Consider the following 23852-nt stretch of genomic DNA (forward strand, 5'->3'; position numbering starts at 1 on the left):
GGCCAATCGGGGCAAGTGGAACCAGCGTAGATGAGAATCTTGCTCCGCATTAACCAGTTGAACCGAAGGATATCTTTATACCATGACTCAAAGTAACAATTGTGTCGCTCCCCACTGATGCAATGTGACGCTCGTATCTCACAGTGCTGGCGGCTGCACAGTCGCGCCCATTGATCTGACATTCAGGCAAAACAAAACTTCGAAGGACTATTGTTTGAAATATTTATGCGTTGCTTGTCTTGAGCAAGGAGGTTCACTCGGCGAGTTTTACAATTATTAATAGGTAGATTCATAAAGAATAATACAAAATAAGTTTTGTTGGCAAAAACAACGTTTTCGGGGAACCATGGTCCAACAAAAAGGTGAATATTTTTAACCGTTCCCCCTTCTACAGATGCCTCTTGATGAGAATTTCAAACAGGATTACAAACACCCAGATTTAGATCGCCCATCCGGATGAAAATAAAGTGAGAAAACCAGGAAACAGCGCGCTCCCTCACCTTTCGATGGAGCCAGGAAACCATCAGAGTATCTTTCTCTTAGACAAAAGCAGCGAACTATAAACACGATAAACTCTAGAGATGCTGAAATCTAAAGCAACACGCAAAATAACCGAGAAACTCTGCAGGTCGGCAACATCAATGGAAATAAACGGACAGTCGACCTCTCGGACCGAGGAAACGGGCATGCGCGTTAAAACCGAAAGTCCGTAAATGCACGGGAGTTCTAGACTTGCCGATATGGAGGAAGAACCTAAATTTAAAAACGGTTATATCCAGCGTTCGCTGTTCGTGTTTTTGATGCTGTTAACTCTGACACTGGTCTTTCTAACCCTGCAGAATACAAAGGTGTGTATAATGGTGAAAGTAAAATGCTCAGTGAAAAGCAGTTCCTGACCATCGTTTGAAGTGATTGTGTTTAAACGAGTGCGCGTCTCTTGTTGAGCACCCGTTTTACAGGGAAATGATTAAAATGATCACAATCTGTTGCTCATCGCTCCTCTTCTCCTTCTACTGGCAACTCAAGACTTTAGCCCATGCTCTCTTTCACCATCCTGTCCGCTCGGACACGCAAACTGTTGGTGCAGTTTGGGTACATCGTCGTTTTCGCTCATTACCAACCCTGCAAGTAGACACGGGTATCTGCTGTGCCTTCCCACTTTCTCCCCTTCAACTGTGGATCTACACACAGAGCAACGGAGAAATGATTAAGCTGCGCCTTCATAGCGTTGAAACGGCTATTTTAAATCAGTTTTTACTAAACTATAAAAGTTTATTTACATCATCAGGTACAAACATTCAGTATTTACAAGACAGTAAGTATACTCAGATCAAAATGTGGTTACTACCGTCTATAAAACCGTCAATACCCCGTGCCGTGGGGGCACCGTTCCTGGAAGTTTCTCATTGTACCGCGTGCTCCCTCTCCAAGAACAGCCGGGAGCGAACAAATCCTCAGAAGAGGGGCACGGGGCGGGCAATCTGCCTGGGTAGCGTCTTCCATTTTCAGCCGCTTCGACACATAAATGGCCAACTTGGCAAGGCCCATGAGCATTCCCACCCCCTTCCGAACTGGGTGCCAGTAGATGAGGAACGCGGAACTAAAGTGCAGAGAGAACCTCAGCAGCAGCCCCTTGAGAAACAAACAGAGAGGCAGCAACCTCCCCCGTTCCGTGTACGCGTGGTTCACTGACTGTTCCCGTCTACAGAGTGGACAGGTGAACCTGCTCAGAAACCTGTTGTGCGGTACTGCCCGATACAACACCTTCCACCCCAGCTCCCCAATGTACAGTCCTTGTGACTGGTGTCCTCGGGTGTATTTAAATAGCAAACGACCAGAATTTGAAATATAATCTGTTCCTTCTGATTTTTTATTGTTAAGTTCAGCCAGTAATGGAATTGGGAACAATGGTGAAGTATAGTTGACCCAACGAATCGATGTCCACAGATCTCCCGCTGCCCAGTTTTCGGCAGAAATGGAGTTTAGCAATCTCTACGGTTGGAAATTGTTACTTTAATTAGAGCCATTATGGATACAAATCGTACTGCTGTCCACGGGTGCTCCGCATGCCCTGACAAAGCGTTCTGTTCAGCACTGACAGTGAGCATTAACAGTTCACCTGACCTGTAGTGGGGCACAGTGGACAATCCCACTTTGCTGCATAGGCTGATCTAACAGAATCTTTTAACAATGTTCAGGAGTGAGAATGACTCTTTGTTTTCACTTCATTAACTGTGGATAATGCGAAATTCAGTTCCTCCTTTAGTTAGCTTCGGGCGCTGAGTGGATAAATTCACTGTATAGGAATAAATTGTAAGCATTTTTATTAATTTAGTTTATCTCTTGTTTTTAGATATCATGCTAGAAAGTGTCAGGTAGAGCCTTTCTCACTGAAGTATACATTCAGTGGCCATTTTATTAGGTACAGGAAGTGTGAGTGTATTTTCATAATCTTCTGCTGCTGGTGCTCTTCTGCACACCGCTGTTGTAATCCACGGGTATTTGAATTACTGTCACCTTCCTGTAAGCTTGAACCAATCTGGCCATTCTCCTCTGACCTCTCTTATTAACAAGGTGTGTTCACCCACAGAATTGCATTAACAAGGTGTACATGTGTACCTAATGAGGTGGCTTCTGAGGGCGTGTATAATGCTGTGAACACTAGATAATAATTCTGTGATTAGAACTATGTTTTCTAATGATTCTCGACTTGATAATGAACATGAAAAAATGTGGGTGTGATGATGTTAAAAAGTATATTCATTAATGTTGTTGCTTTCCGTAGTTTGAGCAATTTTCAACTTCCAGAGGAAAGCCCAAAAATCCAGCTCCGAAAAGTAATTCCACAACACAGCAGGAAGGGAAAACGGAGGAGATCGATTGGGTACACAGGCTGGTGAAGATTGGCTATCAGTATCACAGCTTCACTCCTGAAGAAAGATTGGAGGGTTCAGCCTTGATGAAACTGATTGAATGGCCAAAGCCTCCCAATGCTGAAGTTCCCTTTCAGAAAAGCAGTGACCCATCACATACTTGCTTTGTTATTTTAAATTCTGAAAAGACTTTCTATGTGGGAGATCAGTTACAGGTGATGGTGCGTATGTACGATTTTGAAGGAAATCCAAAGCAATACGGGGGTGACTATCTCCAAGCCCGGATCCACACTCCAGAGTTGAAAGCTGGTTCAGCAGGAACGGTTATAGATCATCAGAATGGATTTTACTATATAAATTTTAATTTATCCTGGGCGGGAAAAGTCCAAGTGTCTGTTTCGTTGGTTCATCCCAGTGAAGGGATCCAAATATTAAAAAGGCTACGTGAAGAACGACCAGATAGAGTGTATTTGAAATGTACTTTCAAAGCTGGGGATGTTTCTGAGACTACAGTATGCAGTCTGTTTTTGCCTGAAACTAAACCACTCTGCAATTTTACTGATCTCAGGGCAGGGGAGCCCTGGTTCTGTTACAAACCAAAGAAGCTTTCCTGTTCTTCTCACATAAGTTATGCTACAGGAGGATATGCAAAGAATGTTATAATTGGAGAAGAAAGACGGTTTTTTCAAAGGTTACGTACATTTACTTTTTTTGAAATTCAAAGTCAAAATGTGTTTAATATCAAAGTGTGTGTATGATATACAACCCTGAGATTCATCTCCGTACAGACAGCCACAAAACAAAGTAACCCAATAGAACACCCAATGTGCAGAAAAATAACAAATCATGCAAACACTTGAAGTTCCCGAAATAAGTCCACAGCCACAAAGCCAGTCATCACTGCAGCCAATTAGTTGCAGGGCACAGTGTCAGTGAGGCGAGTTGTACTGGCCTGCCCCTCACCTCCAGCCCTGACACCCTGACCTTTTTAATTTGGCCTGGCGTTTAAACTGTGCAAGCCTCAGGTCATTCCTCGCTCTTTTGTCAGGGTCCCTCCGGATCGATACGCTCTTTGGTCTGGACTCCACCTCCTCAATTCAGCCTGTACCCAGCCCTTCCAATTAGGTCCGGCACTTAAATTGTTCAAACCCCAGTCCTGCCATGGGTCTGTATGTCTCACCTTGGTTCTGTCACTTCGAATCATCTCCAAGTCTGCTCCAGGTACCACTGCCTTGATTTGCCTCATAAATGCCATGTCACAACTGCCCTGCACCTTTGAGGCTTCAGTTTACACTGCAAGGGAAGTTATAATCTAGTGATTGCAATGTTCATTTTCCGCAAAAAGTGTTAATAATGACTTATTTAATAGTTTTTTTTAAAGAGCAAACACGAGGAAATCTGCAGATGCTGGAAATTCAAACAACAAGACACAGAAAATGCTGGTGGAACACAGCAGGCCAGGCAGCATATATAGGGAGAAGCGCTGACGACGTTTCGGGCCGAGACCCTTCGTCAGAAACGTCGACAGCACTTCTCCCTATAGATGCTGCCTGGCCTGCTGTGTTCCACCAGCATTTTCTGTGTCTTGTTATTTAATAGTTTTGTTTGTTTTGTTTTGTGACAGGCAAATAGACACTGTACTTCACCTGTGCTGTCTTGTTATTTTGTTATTGCCATTTTTCAGTATTTTCTGGGTTTGTTTCTGATTTGTATCTAACCTACACTGTTTGTTGCTTTGAATTTCCATTCACTTTGTTTCTACATTTGGAGTTCTAATTAATTTAAGAAGTTTCAGTTGCTCCAGTTTGCTGGTGCTGGTTGTTAGGTTTAATTACTATAAATTATCTCTATGCTGGTAGGAGAATTCGGGGAAGATTTGATAAATATCTGAAAAAAACAGGTAAAAGGACAGCAAGAGAGACAATAGACAGTAGGTGCAGGAGTAGGCCATTCACCCCTTCTAGCTAGCACCACCATTCACTATGATCATGGTTGATCATACACAATCAGTACCCTGTTCCTGCCCTCTCCCCATATCCCTTGACCCCGCTATCTATAAGAGCTCTATCTAACTCTCTCTTGAATGCATCCAGAGATTTGGCCTCCACTGCCTTCTGGGGCAGAGCATTCCACATATCCACCACTCTCTGGGTGAAAAAGTTTTTCCGCATCTCTGTTCTAAATGGCCTACCCCTTATTCTTAAGCTGTGGCCTCTAGTTCTGGACTCACCCATCAGCGGGAACATGCTTCCTGCCTCCAGCATGTCCAATCCCTTAATAATCTTATATGTTTCAATAACATCCCCTCTCATCCTTCTAAATTCCAGTGTATACAAGCCCAGTCGCTCCAATCTTTCAACATATGACAGTCCCACCATTCCGGGAATTAACCTTGTGAACCTACTCTTCACTCCCTCAATAGCAAGAATGTCCTTCCTCAAATTTGGAGACCAAAACTGCACACAATACTCCAGGTGGGGTCTCACCAGGGCCCTGTACAGCTGCAGAAGGACCTCTTTACTCCTGTACTCAATTCCTCTTGTTATAAAGGCCAGCATGCCATTAGCTTTCTTCACTGCCTGCTGTACCTGCATGCTTGCTTTCATTGACTGATGTACAAGAACACCTAGATCTCATTGTACTTCCCCTTTTCCTAGCTTGACTCCATTTAGATAGTAATCTGCCTTCCTGTTCTTGCCACCAAAGTGGATAACTTCACATTTATCCACACTTAACTGCATCTGCCATACATTTGCCCACTCACCCAACCTGTCCAAGTCACCCTGCATTCTCATAACATCCTCCTGACATTTCACACTGCCACCCAGCTTTGTGTCATCAGCAAATTTGCTAATGTTACTTTTAATCCCTTCATCTAAATCATGAATGTATATCATAAACAGCTGTGGTCCCAGCACCGAACCTTGCGGTACCCCACTGGTCACAGCCTGCCATTCCAAAAGGGACCCGTTAATCGCTACTCTTTGTTTCCTGTCAGCCAGCCAATTTTCAATCCATGTCAGTACTCTGCCCCCAATACCATGTGCCCTAATTTTGCCCTCTAATCTCCTATGTGGGACTTTATCAAAAGCTTTCTGGAAGTGGAATTGCTCCAAGAACTGGCATAGGCTTCAAATATGAAATTGTTTCTTTCTGTGTTGTAAGAAAAGATCTAAAAATGATCTACCATTTTTCTGCCTCCTGTATAACTGCTTTATTTTCCTTTGCAGTCTTTGTCATCCTCTGCTTGCTTTCAAATATATTTGCAACGTCAGTAAATATGGTTACACTACATTCAGTCCCTCTTCCTAAACAACTAAAATTCAATGGAATATGCTGTCATTCTGTCTGTACCACTGATGTGTTAGAGGTTGCCAACCAAAGTGATTCATTATCCTGACTGTTAATTAGTTGGTCCTCATTACATAATCTATAATATGACATATATAATTAGGTACTTGCATTGTGTGATAACCTTTTATCAAATAACATCTGGAAATCCAAATACACAATTCTTGGTCTCCATTCACCCAGGGCAAGCCCTCTTCTCATTGTTACCATTAGGAAGGATGCCTGAAGCCACACACTCAGTGGTTCAGGAACAGCTTCTTACCCTCTCCCATCAGATTTCTAAATGGAAAATGAACCCATGAACACTACTTCACTTTTTTATTATTTCTGTTTTGCACTTTTTAAATATATATACTTTCTGTAATTGATTCATTTTTTCCTATGTTTATTATGTATGAAGTTATACTGCTGCCACTAAGTTAACAAATTTCATGATATATGCTGATGATATTAAATCTGATTCTGAGCATTCTGCAGTGACTTCTGACATCATGGGGAAAATTCTGTAACCTGTTGATAGATGTTGCATTAAGTGTCTATTACTTGCTTCCTGAATTCTCTTTTCTTTAAATGGGGTTGTATTTATGCTTCTGTAAACCATTAGGCCTTTCCAGAATCTGGGGATGTTGGGAAGTCGGGATCAATATCTTCACTATCTCTGCATCCACTTAGAACACAGAACAGTATATCTGAGGAAATGTTCCTTCAGAGCACAATGTTCCTTCCATTCCCTGACTGTTCATGTATTTGTATAAGTGACTCTTAAATGTTGCCTTCATAGAACATAGCAGAACATACAGCAGAAGAAAAAGCCTTTTAACACACAATGTTGCCCTGGACCAGCAAAAAGTAAATGAAAGACTCCTGAACATTAATCTCTCCATGTCCATATCCCTCCAACTTCCTCACATTCACGTGCCTATCCAAATGTCTCCTAAAAGCCTCTAATGTATTTGCCTCTACCACTATACCAGGAAGTGCATTCCAGGCATCCACAACTCTCCGAGTAAAAATACTTGCCCCTCACATCCCTCTTGAATGTACCCCCTCTCACCTCAATGCATGTCCTCTGGTATTAGGCATTTCAACCACGGGAAACAGATACTTTCTCCACTCTATATATACCTCTCATAATCTATTAAACCTCTTTCAGATCTCCCCTCAGCCTCCAGCACTCAAGAAAACTGCCACCTCTCCTGCAACTTACAGCTCTCTGTAAGAAATGTTTCTTCTTTACTTGCTTTAAAATTTTCCCCATCTCACCATCAACTTTGACTAACTATACCTCTCTTCATTTTATATTCTATAATGTCACATTTCAGCCTCTGACATTCCAGGAAAAGCAGTCCAAGTTTATCCAATCTCTCCTTATTACAACAAAGACTCTCGCCGAAGGGTTTCAGCTTGAAACATCAACAATACTTTTTTCCATAGATGCTGCCTGACCTGCTGAGTTCCTCCAGCATTTTATGTGTGTTGCTTACCTATTGCTAATACTCTTTATTTTTAAATAATACAATTTATTTGTGTCACCAGTTTGCCAATCTTGTAATAAATGCTGCTTGGGTTCAGATAAAGTCTCTTTCATTTTGGCCACTTACCATTTTTCTCATTTTTATTTGGAGGGCACGTCTTGTGTTTGCTTTTCTGTTTTTGTCCATCTTCTCAACATGCTGCTTATCATTATGCATTTGTTTCCTTGCTCAATTCCTCAACTTCACAAATTTCCCCTCAATTGGACCATAACTATGTCAGTAGACCCCATAGTATCCTAGGTATTTTATTTTCCAACATAAACTCAAACAAGTCTATCCAGGTGAAAAGGTCCCTTTCTCTCCATTTGCCCACAGAAATTGATGGCAACGTTGCACTTGTTCCATAATGGCATGCAAGCCACAAACCTAAACGATGTGCCTGCAAAGAGAACTATTTTTCTTCACGACCAGTGACAAACAAGGCTGCATCATTGCCCCAAAGCTTTTCTCAAGCCCCTTGTGTTTCACCCCACTGCCAACAATGGAGCTAATCCAATCTGTCATGGCTGGGTATGTTGCAAAAGCCCCTTACAAGTATTAGTGACAATTTTTTTTCTAACTGAATTCCTGTCTGATTTCTCTGAGACAAAGCATGGAGGGTATGCTGAACCTTCCTCGAGGCTGACTTTCAATGTCTATCCTAATTCACTGAGTCATCCAGTTCCTCTGCCACCCCTTTTTATTGCTGAGCATGTCAGTAATTCAAATGCAGAGTGATCACAATATCATTAATTAATATGCCAAATTGGCAATGCCAAATATTACACCTATCCCTATGTACAAGAACAATCAACATGGAAGGCAAAGAAAGCACTCAAAATTTAGTATGGCTCAATCTTTACTAATACTTGGATCAGCTAAATTTTAGACATTCAAATAATGCTTATAACTCTCAATAATCTTGCATCTATTAGCTTGCTACCTGATACATTAAATCATAGAACTCAGCAGCAGACTTGGAAACTATTCAATTGAAATAAACTGGCCAGGTTCACTGACATTGTTGTCATGAATATCTATTTACAGTCTGTACCTCGCAGTTTAATTACCATAGATCGTTTCTCACAGCAGCTGCCAGTTGTTAATACTTTGATCAGTCACTCAGTACTGATGTGACATTCCTCCAGTTAAACTGTTGGCATTTCTGGAGAATTTCACAGACCATGAACTAACCTTGTGTGCAGTCACTGTCCAGTCTTATGTTTTGCGTTGAGTCTCTGCAAGAGTTCGGTTTAGGATTGGGACTGCATGGGTGCAGAGTCTCGACCCCAAATATCAACCATTCATTTGGCTCCTCATTTCCTGTCCCAGCAAGTTCTTCCAGAAGATATTTTCTTTCTCCACATTCCAGTACCTATAGTTACTTATGACTTCTTGCTGTTTTAACCCTTTTTTCCACAATCATCGGTTCATATGAAGTTGGCCTTAGATGCATCCCACCAAGTTCTTAGATACTGGCCAGAAGCAGCTGAAGTTATTTTCCAATTGAGATGGATTGAATTCTGAAGGGCTTAAAAGTGTGAATAAGAAGCACATCTTCTCTTGGATATAGATATAGATTTAAAGTAGTTAAAGTAGATATAGATTTAAAGTAGTTGCTAAGACAATTAGTAAAGATCTGAGCAGAAGTTCCTTCACGTAAGAGTTGATGTGCACACAGAATTGTGACATTCAATGTTGCACACCCAATCCTAGAAGTTGATGCAAGGCAAATTATGAAAACATTAGGTAGGAACTAGGAGAGTTAATTGGGAACAGCTGTTTTTGAGCAAGTCCACATCTGACATGTGGTTGGTCCTTAAAGACCAACTGCATAGAGTACAGGACAGATACTGTCTGTTCTGGTCAGAAGGAAGGACAAGATGGCAAGATAAGAAAACTTTAGATATTGAGAGAGGTGTTGAATTTAGACAAGAAGAAAAAGAGAAAGTACTTGTATGTAAAGCTTAGGAATCTATAATCAAGCAGAGCCCTTAAGGATTACAAAAGAAGACAGAAAAGAACTGAAGAAGGGAATTAGGAAAGCCAGGAGGGGCAATGAAAAGTCCTTGACAAGCAGGATTAAAAACAATTCCAAGGCATTCTATACATACAGTGAGAGCAAGAGGATAACCAGGGAGTAGGTGGGACCACTCAAGAATAAAGCGGTGGGGGTGACGGGATGTCTGCTTGGATGCGGAGGATATGGGTGAGGCTCTTAATGAGTATTTTACATCAGTATTTGCCAAGGTGAAGGGCATGGGAGATAGGGAGATCAGTGCTGAGAGTATTGATATGACAGAGCATTTTGAGGTAAAGGAGGATGTGGTTTTGGATCTCTTAAAGACCATTAAAGTGGATAAGTCACAGGGTTTGATGGGATACATCCAGGGTTATTGAAAGAGGCAAAAGAAGAAATTACTGTGGACTTGAACAATGTCTTCAAGTCTGCTACAGCAACAAGCAAGGTAACAGAGGACTAGCAAGCAACTAATATCCTTCCATTATTCAAAAAGGGAAATTGAGATAATTCTGGAAATTATAGACCAGTGAATCTCACATCAGTAGTAAGCAGGTTACTGGGAGGAATTCTTTAGGTATAGGGTTTATGACCATTGGAAAACCATAGCCTAATTAGGGAGAGCCAGCATTACTTTGTGCAGCTAAGTCATGTCTTACTAACTTGATTGAATTTTTTTGTACTGGGACCTCTCTCTTTGTTATGTTATGACCTAAATGAAAATGTAGATTGGTGGGTTAGTAAGTTTGCAGATGATACAAAGATTGGTGTTGCTGTGGATAGTGTAGTTGACTGACAAAGAAAACAACAGATAAATAGACAGATACTTTATTGATCCCAGAGGAAATTACAGTGTCGCAGTAGTATGACAAGTGCACAGGTATACAAATATTAGAAGAGAAGTAAGAAACAATAAAAAAAAGTTACCTCAAACAGTCTAACAGAAGGAGGTCATCATTTCCCCAGCTATAGGTTGACTCATTATAGAGCCTAATGGTCGAGGGTAAGAATGACCTCATATCACTCTATAAAGCAGCGCAGTTGTCTTAGTCATTTACTAAAAGTGCTCCTCTGTTCAGCCAAGGAGGCATGTAGAGAGTGAGAAACAATTGTCCAGAATTGCCAGGATTTTCCATAAGTTCTTTTATTCTACCACAGTCTCCAGTGTGTCCAGTTTGACTCCAATAACAGAGCCAAGCTTCCTAATCAGATTATTGAGACTGTTAGCATCATTCGTGTTGATGCCATTGTCCCAGCACACCACAGCATAGCATAGAAGATTGTACTGGTGACAGCAGACTGGTAGAACAGGTGAATTTCTGCAGATGACTTGACATTGTGTTGTATCGAAAGTCAAAGAAATACAAGATAAACAAGAAGGGATATAAATCAGTTGCAGATATTGGTGAGAAAAAGCAGATGGAGTTTAAACTGCCTAAATGTGAAGTGTTGCACTTTGCTAGGTCTAATGCAAAGGGAAAGCACACTATTAAGGGCAAGATCCTTAACAGTGTCAAAGAAACAGAAGTATCTTGTGGTCCCAGTCCATTGCTTCCTGAAAGTGTCTACACAGGTTGATACGATGGTTAAGAAGGCATATGGCATGCTTGCCTTTATTAGTCAAGGCATTAAGTTCAAAAGTCAGCAAGTTATGTTGCAGCTTTATAAAACTCTAGTTAGGTCACATCTGGAGTATTGCATAGTTTCGGTTGCTCCATTATAGGAAAGATATCGAGGCTTTGGAGATGGTGCACAAGTCATTTACCAGGATGCTAGGCAGGTTGCTTTTTTTCTTGGAGCAGCGAAGGCTAATGAGAGATCTGACAGAAGTTTATAAGATTATGAGAGGCATAGATAGAGTAGACACATGGCACCTTTATCCCAGTGTTTAAGTATCTAATACCAGACAGCATACATTTAAGGTGAGAGGGGGAAATTTCAAAGGAGACGTAAGGGTCAGGTTTTTTTTTTACAGAGTGGTGTTTGCATGGAATGTGCAGCCTGGGGTGGTGGCAGAAGCAGACACATTAGGACTTTTAGGAGACGTTTAGGTAGGCACATGAATATGAGGACAATGGAAGGATAATGAAAATGTGTAGGCAGAAAAGATGTACTTAGTCAGCCATTTGATTACTAATGTAATTGGTTTAGCTAAACATTTTGGAACAAAGGGCCTGTTCCTGTGCTGTTTTATGAGATTACACTAGGTAGCTCCTTTGACTGGTATGAACCGTATGGATGTGAATAATCTGAATGGAGCAATGCTACAGCACTGATAATCCTCAAGTCTAATGTAATGGTTCTTATCTAGAGTCTGATACTTTAATAAAAGATGAATTTCCTTTAGTAGCAATAACATCTAATGTGCAAGGCAAGTTGGAAAGCACTGGGTTTGCTGAGTTATATCTTTGAAACTATTAAAGAGATTGAGTTTAAAGCCAAAATTTTGGAAGCTACATTAATTGCATTGGGCTAGGTTGGAGAAATAGAATAGTTAAGGACTTTCTTCAAACTGTCTCCTGAATATTTTACATTGAACATGTGACTTAATCTATGGTATTGGTATTTGCAGTGGTGTCAACATCAAGAGACCCATATTACCCTGTGGCATTGGTCATGTAATCGTAAAGCCGTCCCCACGACAAAGTAAGATCATTTATAATCATAACTAATAAACTGATAGTTTGGTATTTTAGAGAAAATATAAATAGAATAATAGAGTAGTTCCTTGGCGTAAGTATTGCAGATTTTTCAAATAAAATACAGGTCCACAATCCCTTATCTGAAATCCTTGGGGCCAGTTGCATTTCAGAATTCAGAATTTTTTTGGATTTCAGAATCCCTCTTTATTGGCTCCGGGACCCTCCATGGATACCAAAGAAACACATATGCTCAAGTCCCTTATTTAACCTGTCTCAGTACAGGTGGACTTTAGGACCCAGTGGAGCTCCGGACATCCTCCCGTATACTTTAAATCATCTCTAGATTACTTATCATACCTAATACAATGTAAATGCTATGTAAATAGTTGTTATACTGTATTGTTTAGGGAATAATGACAAGAAAATTTTTTTATTTCCAACAAAATCATTCAATAAAACAAAAATATACAGCTTCAAATGAACCAAATCAAACACATGGTAAATGACTTATTGGAATAAATGTAGAACATCACTGTCACTATAAAACTTCAGTAACTTGTCTTTCTGTTTCTTTAAATCATATACAGCGGTAGTTCCGACACCATATTCTTCACCATATTCACCATATTCTTTCTTCACTGATGCACCATGATCAAGCTTCTGCAATAACTCCACTTTCTGTGTTATTGATAATGATAGATGCTTCCTTCTCTTTTTTTCATTGTTACCCATAGGAGTATCTGCAGCTCTTTTTGACATTTTCACAGTGAAATTAAACACAAAGTCAACAGTGAACACAACATATCAGCGAACAGCAAATGCATGTGTAACCAGTACGAGCGCTGAGCCACAACTGGCGTCTGACGGCCTCTGCTAATGCTGCCACGTCACACCTGAGTGACATCAGCTGTTGGTGAAGAAACACTTTGGTTTTCAGAGCTTTTCGGATTTCAGAATTTGGAATAAGGGATTGTGGACCTGTATAACTTAACAGTGTACATATTTATTTTTGGAATTACATAAACATCAGCTATATATCCTTTTAAAACTATAACTTATTCAGCAAAATGTACAGTTTTGTTGGGTTAATATTGATCCAGAATTTTACACTGAATATATTTATCAATTTATCAATGATGATGGACCATCATCAAACATACACTAAGCCTGAGCATTTCTGCCAGATCCGCCCCACCCCCCCCCCACAGCAACAGCAGCAATAAATAAAATTGGTGACTTATTCCACAGGAAATGAAATGGGTTAGAACTAGTGGTCAGCCAGCTACTAATCACTGCTGTAATGCACAAATTGTAGATGAAAAAATTACCAGTAATCTTAAACAATTTTGTCCATTTATTATTCATAATGTAACATTTCATAAATAAGGTGGTGTACCATTTGCTCTTGGTGCAGATATAGTATTGCAGTTAATCAATGTTCCCTCTAATTTTGAATGTGCGCAAAATTCTTGTGCTGTGCAATTTTTTGCCCAGAGACAATAACATGTGCACTAAATAATTAAATCATTTTTCAATATAAACAGTATAAATGAGCCAGTTCTAAAATCTGCAAACAAATCAAAAACTCCACATTGTCAACAACATCTGCATCAGAATCCAGTAAAGGAAATGTGATCGTGTACGATCGTGAAATATACTTAACATGCCAATGAGATAGAGGGTGACCATTTTTTGCGCGTAATTTAAATTCCTTTGTGTGCTACTGGCAAAAGGTGTGTACACACACAAACACACACACACCCCCACCCACCCACCCTAGTGGGAACATTGCAGTTAATATCTAATTAGTTTTGTAGATTGAGACATCTGGGTCCGATTTTTGAATAAACTACTTTCCAAGTTTATATTTGCTTCCTTAAAAACAGTCTGGAACTCTGCTATCAAATTGAGAAATGTAAAGCAAGTTGATTTTATTTATGGCCTGCCACTGCCCTACCTTTCCCTGCACTATCTTATAGTTGAAACAACATATTCAAACAGTATTCACAGGCTCTTTTTCCTGTGGGCCAAATATTCTGTCCCTAGGGATTTATTCTGGAAATCATCTGCATGATTTTTTTCCTGAGAATGTGGAATATTGATATTAAACATTACAGATTGAAACATATTTGGGTATTAGTTGGACTTGTGATATGGTAATGCAAATACACACTGAAAATTCTGCAGTTTTAGCTGTGAAAAGAGATGACCACAGATACTAGGACATGGAGCAAAATGATAAGTTGCTGGAAGAACTTGGTGGGTAGAGCAGTATCACTGGAGGCAAAAGAGATGCCTGACATTTTGTGTTGAGAGCGTAAAAAAGTATAGCATAGGAAAAAGCCGTTCTACCCACAGCGTTATGCCAAACTGATTAAATTAGTAATCAAACGGCCAACTAAACTAATCTCTGCCCGCTGACACAACATTATTAATGTCGTGTTTGGGTTTTTCCAGGGGTTTATCTCCTTTCTATGTAAGTTAAAACTCCTCATTTCAGAAAGTAATGGCAGCCTAGCATATTTTTTATCTCCATGTGTCTCACTTTATGTTCAGCCACAGATCTCAGGGAATGTGTTCGGGGCAAGCCAGTGGTATCACCGTCTGGCTTTTATTTTAAGAACTGGTGGATATCGACAACCTGTAATATTCGTCACTTTACCACTCCTGCAAAAATTACAAAGTGCCTTCGTGGGAAAAAAGTTCATCTGTTTGGAGATTCTACAATACGCCAGTGGTTTGAATACCTGACAGCTTTCCTTCCAGGTTAGTTTGATTCATCATTTGATCTTTGTAACAATGTTTCTCTGGCGGATTTAAATATAAAATGGAAATAAGACAGGACATAATTGCACTACTCTTGTAGAACTTAGAAACAAGATGGGGACGGTGAATCTCGTGGGGATGTGAATAGGCTTCGCTGTTGTCAGCACAAACCTGAGCAGGTGTGCAAAGAAATTTCTCTGTTTTCTTTTGTACATTGGTTCTTTGTCAGTCTTTATTTATGTATAGTTTTCATAAATTCTACTGTATTTATTTTCCTGCAAGAAAATTAATCTCATGGTGACATATACATACTTTGATGATAAATTTATTTTGAACTATGATTGAATTGAATTTACTTAAATCTTACATCCATCCCATGTGAGGGAGTGAAAATCTTTGTGCTATGACTCCATCGCAATGTACAGAAGTAAATTTATAAGTCTACCAGCTTGTAGAAAGAAGCTGTCCCATAGCCTGTTGGGCCTGGCTTTAATGCTGTTGCAGCATTTGCCAGATGGAAGCAGCTGAAACAGTTTATGGTTGAGTTTCCCCAATGATCTTCCAGGCCTCCTTTACACACCTGCTGTTGTAAATGCCTTCAATGGAGGGAAGTTCACATCCACAATTGTGCTGGGCTGTCCGTACCACTCTGTGTGGTACCCAGTGATCAGGGTTGGTACAGTTGCCACACCAGGCATTGATACAGCCAGTCAGGATGCTCTAAATGGTGCCCCTGAAGAAGGTCTTGAGGATTTAGGGACTCATGCCAAACTTCTTCAGTCGCCTGATGTTCAAGAGATGCTAACTGGTGGGGTACGAGGAAGTGTAATGGAACTAGGAGTACAGATGCTTGGTTCATTCCAAACAGCACCACAAATAGACAGTGTTGAAAAAGACGTTTAGCACAGGCTGTCATCAGTCAGGGTATTGAGCATAGGAGTTTGGACATTATGTTGCATTTGTATAAGCTGTTGGTGAGACTACACTTGGAGTTCCGTGTAGAGAGTTGATCACCTTGTGTGTAAAACTGTATCACACTAAATGTTGAATTGACTGCATTGGTTGCTATGTGGTTGATAACAGGGTAACTTAACTGGCTGCTGTGAAGTGCCCTATTGTGGATGAGCAATGGTAGGAGAATGCCAGGTTGGTGTGAGGCAGTGAACAGGCATCAGGAAGAATTTTACCAAATAAGTGGGAGGAATGTGATTAAGAGGAATGCTCTAAAAGCTGGCAGAGTCAACGGGCCAAAAGGCCAAATTCTGTGTCAGTAAAGATTATGAAATACAGAAACTCTGATAACCTGCCTATAGGAGCTCTCCAGGTTGCACAAGATCTGATGATGCAAATTCCCCCATAATTTTTAAAGCCTTTGTCAGAGCAGCTATGTTAGTTGCAGAAATCCAAACATCTTCAGGAGTTATGGAAGTACTAATACATTCAAAAGGCAACAAGTCTTATTTTTAAAAAAAACTATTTTCATGCAAGTTCCCTACAGTAATTAATCAGATGCATTATCTTTAAGAATTTAGCTTCTGGCTTACAATGGGAGGCAACTTAATAGATTTACATTGTAAGCTAACAAGGCTAGCTCTTCTATTGATACTTATAAAATCCTTCATCAAATAATATCACCTCCATTGAATCCAGTAGATGGTGGCATGCACTGTCACAGCGGCCTCTCTGGATCCAGTCAAAGGTGTAATTGTTCATCCTCTGTCTTTTTTTTCCAATCACAAGACACTTTCCTGGTAAGTTCCTGGATTGAATGGAGCCTGACTTGTTGCAAATCATGTTGTTGCTCGGACTTGTCGAGTATTGTCATGGCAAAGGAGTGTGCGGTCCAGCAAATAGTGAAAATTATTAACTTGGACATTTTTATTGTGATAGAAACATAGAAATCCTACAGCACAATACAGGCCCTTTGGCCCACAAAGTTGTGCCGAAAATGTCCCTACCTTAGGAATTACTAGGGTTACCCATAGCCCTCTATTTTACTAAGCTCTATGTACCTATCCAAAAGTCTCTTAAAAGATCCAATTGTTTCTGCCTCCACCACCGTTGATGGCAGCCCATTCCACGCACTCACCACTCTGAGTAAAAAACTTACCCCTGACATTCCTCTGTACCTATTCCCCAGCACCTTAAACCTGTGTCCTCTTTCGGCAACCATTTCAGCCCTGGGGAAAAGCCTCTGACTATCCATACGGTCAATGCCTCTCATTATCTTATACACCTCTATCAGGTCACCTCTCATCCTCCGTCGCACCAAGGAGAAAAGGCCGAGTTTATTCAACCTGCTTTCATAGGGCATGCTCCCCAATCCAGGCAACATCCTTGTAAATCTAATCTGCTCCCTTTCTATGGCTTCCACATTCTTCCTGTAGTGAGGCGACCAGAACTGAGCATAGTACTCCAAGTGGGGTCTGACCAGGGTCCTATATAGCTGCAACATTACATCTTCTGATCACAAGACCCCGTTGGACATTGTGTTGTCAATGAGCCAGTGAACTGGGATTTGGAGTGTTCTACATTGCCAGTGTTCATTGATAACACAGACAGCAGCGGAACAACATTGCTTCAGTTGTTGCACAAAGCAGGTCCTCTTGTCCCAGTCTCAACTGCAGCAGCTGTCCGGAGGAGAAGACACCGAAGGTGATGTAGGAGGGAGCATTGTTCTCCAGTGTTCACTGAGTGGAAGGCAAGCTAGACTGCCTTCATCTGTGGCTGCACTAGTGCATAATGAGCTTGTTTTTGCAGAAACGTGGCTCAAAGGCAACATACCATGCTCAATCAATCTACACATCATCAGGCTGAAGTTACGTTATTTTTGTTGACACTCCTTTTCTGCTGATGTAACTGTCTGACCTGTGTGTAACTGTTGGCTGTGTTTCATTTGGCTGTATTTATCTGTATGGTTGAATGATAGTGAAGCATAAAATTGAACTACTGTAAAGCCATCAATATTAATCAATGGATTTGAGACATTCTGACTGTGTACCATTGTAACTGCTTGAGGAAGACAAAAAAATGGTCATGTTAATCAACCTGTTTAACATTGTTCATTTTTGACTTTTGGAAAAATTGGTTTATGGATATTCTCAGGAAAAGAACACTTATGTAATCCCTTTTTGACTCACCAAGCCCCTATTTCTCTCACTTATTTTAAACTTACCTGATTTATTGAAAATTGATTATAATAGAGTAAAATCTCCATACAAATGTGCAACATTTAGTTGTCCAGAAAATAAGCTAATAACACTGAAGTACCAGGTGTGCTGAATTATTGGGGTTTTGCTGCAATGTGAGAATTGTTAGAGCTTGGAGTCTTTGGAGCAGCAGCTGACTTATTTACCTCAGCATACCCAACCTCAGTGCTCACGTGACCATAGTAGTTCTGCGGCTGTTCCAGACTAACCACTGGTTAATGGTAACTTGAATACATTGATGAAATGGGATTTAACAATTGTAACATTAGCAATGTAATTGAATGTCAAGGGGGGGGGGGTGTAGATTATCTCCAAATGGAAATAGTCATAGGTTGGCACTTACCATATATAACTTGAGGAAACTAAATGGTAAAGGCTCCAGGATTCCACTGTGAGAAATGCCCCTCTTTATTCAGCTCTAACCTTGTGAGATAGTTAATTCAATGCCTCCCTTTGGAGTTATGTTGTTTGAAATGTCTATTCAATTTTCAAAAAAATTATCATCAGGATTGTGACTTAACAAGTTAAATATATTTTATTTAGGTCTTAAAATGTTTGATCTTGGCAACCATATCAAGGCTGGCCCTCTGTGTGCTTTGGATGTGGAAAACAAGATTATGCTGGAATATTGTGCTCATGGTCCACCAATCCAATTCAGAAGTCTTTCAAGCCAGCATTTGTATTATATTTCAAATAAATTGAATGAAATTAAAGGAGGGAAAGATACAGTTATTGGCATTACCATATGTGCCCATTTCAACACTTTCCCAGTGGGAGTCTACATCAGAAGGCTGCAGTACATCCGGAGATCGATTCTGCAGCTGCTCAGCAGGAATCCAGATACAGTGATTGTTATAAAGACTGGGAATGCACGGGAAGCTAACCAAGATTACATTCTTAACTACAATGACTGGTTCTCTTATCAACTCGATGTATTGATGAGAAGAATATTTGCACACATGAATGTTGCATTTGTGGATGCGTGGGAAATGACCATAGCCCACTACCTGCCCCATAACATACACCCTCCACAAATTATTATAAAGAATGAAATAGATGTGTTTCTTTCATATGTGTGCCCTTCTGAAAAGGAATAAAGGTATTTGTTTACCATGCAAAGCAATATTTACATAATGACATTGGAAATCTTAGATTTGTCTGTCTAAAATTGGTGCAATTTGAACCATAGAACCATAGAACACTACAACACAGAAAACAGGCCATTCAGCCCTTCTAGTCTGTGCCAAAACTTTATTCCACTAGTCCCATTAACCTGCACCCAGTCCATAACCCTCCAGACCTCTCCCATCCATGTATCTATCCAATTTATTCTTAAAACTTAAGAGTGAGCCCGCATTTAGCATGTCAGATGGCAGCTCGTTCCACATTCCCACCACTCTCTGAGTGAAGAAGTTCTCCCTAATGTTCCCCCTAAACCTTTCCTGTTTCACCCTAAAGCTGTGTCCTCTCATATTTCTCTCTCCTAATCTAAGTCAAAAGAGCCTACTCCCATTTACTCTGTCTATACCCCTCATAATTTTGTAAACCTCTATCAAATCCACGCTCATTCTTCTACACTCCAAGGAATAAAATCCTAACCTGTTCAATCTTTCCCTGTAACTCAACTCCTTTAGACCTGGCAACATCCTAGTAAATCTTCTCTGCAGTCTTTCAATCTTACTGATATCCTTCCTATAGTTAGGTGGCCAGAACTGTACACAATACTCTAAATTTGGCCTCACCAATGTCTTATACAACCTCACCATAACAACCCAATTCCTATACTCAATACTTTAATTTATGAATGCCAGGATGCCAAAAGCCTTCTTTACAACCCTGTCTACCTGTGACACCACTTTCAGGGAATTATGCATCTGAACTCCCTGATCCTTTTGTTCCTCCACACTCCTCAGTGCCCTACCATTTACTGTGTATGTCCTACCTTGATTTGTCCTTTCAAAGTGAAACACCTCACACTTGTCTGCATTAAATTCCACCTGCCATTTTCTGGCCCATTTTTCCAGTTGGTCCAGATCCCTCTGCAAGCTTTGAAAGCCTTCCTCGCTGTCCACAACACCTCCAATCTTAGTGTCAACAGCAAACTTGCTGATCCAATTTACATTATCATCCAGATCCTCGATATAGACAACAAACAACAATGGTCCCAGCACAGATCCATGAGGCACACCACTAGTTGCAGGCCTCCAGTCTGAGAAGCAATCCTCCACTACCAGTCTCTGTCTTCTCCCACACAGACAATTTCGAATCCAATTTACAACCTCTCCATGGGTACCTAGTGTCTAAACCTTCTAAACTAACCTCCCATGTGGGACCTTGTCAAAGGCCTTACTAAAGTCCATGTACAAAACATCCACAGCCTTTCCTTCATCTACTTTCTTGGTAACCTCTTCGAAAAACTCTACAAGATTTGTTAAACACAACCTACCACACACAAAGCAATGCTGACGATCCTTAGTGAGCCCTTGGCTGTCCAAATACTTGTATATTCAAACTCTCAGAACACCTTCCAATAATTTACCTACCACTGATGTCAGGCTCATTGGCCTGTAATTACCTGGTTTCCTTTTGGAGCCTTTTTTAAACAACGGAACAACATAAGCTACCCTCCAATCCTCCGACACTGCATCTGTGGCTAAGGACATTTTAAATATTTCTGCCAGGGCCCCTGCAATTTCTACACTTGTCTCTGTCAAGATCCGAGGAAATATCATGTCAGGCCTGGGGGATTTATCTAACTTTATTCACTGTAAGGCAGCAAGCACCTCCTCCTCTTTAATCTCTGTATGTTCCATGACACTACTGCTTGTTTCCCTTCCTTCCATATATGCTATGCCAGTTTCCTGAGTAAATAGTGATGCAAAATAACTGTTTAAGATCTCCCCCATCTCGTGAGGCTCCACACATAGACGATCACTCTAATCGTCTAGGAGACCAATTTTGTCCCTTACTATCCTTTTACTCTTAATATACTTGTAGAAACCTTTTGGGTTTACCTTCACATTATCTGCCAAAGCAACCTCATGTCTCCCTTTTGCCTTCCTGATTTCCTTCTTTAGTATTTTCTTTCATTTTCTATACTCTTCAAGTACCTCATTTTTTCTTTCTTGCCTATACCTGCTATACACCTCTCCTTTTCTTAACCAGATCGTCAATATTCCTTGAAAACCAAGGTTCTCTATGCCTTTAATCCTGGCAGGAACATGCAAACTCTGCACTCTCAAAATTTCACCTTTGAAGGCCTTCCACTTACTGAACACATCCTTACCAGAAAACAACTTATCCCAATCCACTTCCTAGATCCTTTCTTACTTCCACAAAATTGGCCCTTCTCCAATTTAGAACTTCAACTTGGGGACCAGACCTATCCTTACCCATAATTAACTTGAAACTAATGACATTATGGTCACTGGACCCAAAATGTTCACCTGCACATACTTCTGTCACCTGACCTGTCTGGTTCCCTAATAGGAGATCAAGTATTGCATCCTCTCTGGTAGGTACCTCTACATATTGATTTAGAAAACTTTCCTGAACACATTTGACAAACTCCAAGCCATCTAGCCCTTTTACATTGTGGGAGTCCCAGTCAATATGTGGAAAGTTAAAATCCCCTCCTATTACAACTTTCTGTTTCTCACATCGGTCTGCTATCTCGCTACAGATTTGCTCCTCCAATTCACTCTGACTATTGTGCGGTCTGTAATACAACCCTATAGTTTTTATTTGAAGATGAATTCAATGCATGAATTAATTTGTCACTGTAAACAAGTATTTAGTCATAAGTGATTCATTTTTGGGCATTCTGTACCGGAAGCTTCAATAAAAGTAATAGTGTTAACTTTGAAAGGTTAAGAATTTGGGTTTTGAACATCTGGGTCATCATCTTTGTGTCTTCATCTGTCACGTCAAAATTGAAGTTGCTTAGGAGGGCTATTATATAAAGGGAATAATAGCCAATATATTGGAATACATTCATGACTTACAAAATAACAATTTATCAAGCAACTAATTGTCATAATCCAAATTGCTTATTCTGTAAAGGATTCATTGAATATCAGAGAACTTGGGATTTGTTGATTTTGTGTCTTGAATTAGGTGCTTTTGAAGATTATCTTTATTGACATAGAAATTACTTGTTAATAATCATCTTGAAGCTAATATAGAATTAGACTGAAAGAATTCATAATGTTCAAAAACAGACCAGAGAACTGCTACGTGAGTGATGTTAGATTAGATTCTGATATGGGTCTCTATTGTGGACTGAGAGTGGGAAGGGGCAGGAGAATCAAGGTTGGGAAAAGAGGAAGGGAGCACAAAGCACCAGAGACTTTCTGTAATGATCAATAAACTACTTGTCTGCAACTAAATAACCTTGGATTGGTGTGTCTATCTCTGCACCATTCCCGACATCCTTTGCTCCCACCATATTTACAAACTCTCTTTCTGCTGCACGTTGACAAATACATTGCTGTACAAAAGACAGTCATATTATATACAGTGTCCATAAGAAGTATTCACCACCCCCCCCATGGAAGTCTTCATGTTTTATTGTTTGACAACATTGAATCATAATGGTTTTAATTTGGCTTTTTTGACACTGATCGACAGAAAAAGACTCTTTTGTGCCAAAGTGAAAACAGATCTCTAAAACAAACATACAGAACCTAGGACTTTTGCGCAGCACTGCAAGTCTTACCCTCTTTCAGCGTTATCATAAATGAGCAAGCACAGTAATTGCTATACTTTGTAGCCTGGGAAAAACACACACTCAAGCCAACAAATACTTGTTAGGGTCTTTAATTCCTTTATCTATTTTAGATGTTTTAATGCAGAAAGAGGGTATCAAAATAAATACAGCAACAAAACTTTAAGAAGAACAGTTCCTGCTGTTACAATCTCAGCTTAATTTCAGTCCATTAATATCAACTAGTTACATATGCAGTATGAAAGTAAATAAATCAAAATATACAAAACCAATAGAGTAGTGGCAATTCTAAAAAAATTGCTCATGCATAGGCTAGACCCCCAAACGAGTTTTCCTCACTCACGCTACGCAAACAGAAATGAACACATTCACATTACTCTGTTATATTCACATTCAGTCATGAAATAATAAAGTATGACAAAAACTTTTACAATATACTACCTTGTAGTTAAATTACTAGAAAAACTAACCTACTAGGCCAATAAGGAACTTCACACAATCACGCTATCCAGCGCCGATGCCTTACTCACAAAAATTTAAAGCATCCACATGTAAAACATGTCAAATTACCGATATTGTAGATTTACAAACAAGCATACTTGAATTTACATGGATATTATCAAATATTATTGACCTTTGCTTACCATGCCTGGGAAAAGCAACTCCCAGCACTCGACACAAACAAGAGAGAATCTGCAGATGCTGGAAATCCGAGCAACACACACAAAATGCTGGAGGAACTCCGCAAGCC

At 40.1% G+C, this 23852-nt stretch overlaps 1 protein-coding gene across 1 annotated transcript; it reads left to right on the plus strand.

Annotated features, from left to right (window-relative positions):
* Positions 1–608: 608 nt before the first annotated feature.
* On the plus strand, positions 609–19762 carry LOC140727288 (NXPE family member 3-like). Its single transcript, XM_073044549.1, has 5 exons — positions 609–848; positions 2786–3564; positions 12331–12404; positions 14957–15166; positions 18919–19762. The coding sequence occupies exons 1-5, from the start codon at positions 714–716 to the stop codon at positions 19470–19472; spliced, it is 1752 nt and encodes a 583-aa protein (XP_072900650.1). The 5' UTR covers positions 609–713; the 3' UTR covers positions 19473–19762.
* Positions 19763–23852: the final 4090 nt, after the last annotated feature.

This window comes from Hemitrygon akajei, chromosome 5 (assembly GCF_048418815.1).
Source record: "Hemitrygon akajei chromosome 5, sHemAka1.3, whole genome shotgun sequence".
Classification (NCBI taxonomy): Eukaryota; Metazoa; Chordata; class Chondrichthyes; order Myliobatiformes; family Dasyatidae; genus Hemitrygon; species Hemitrygon akajei.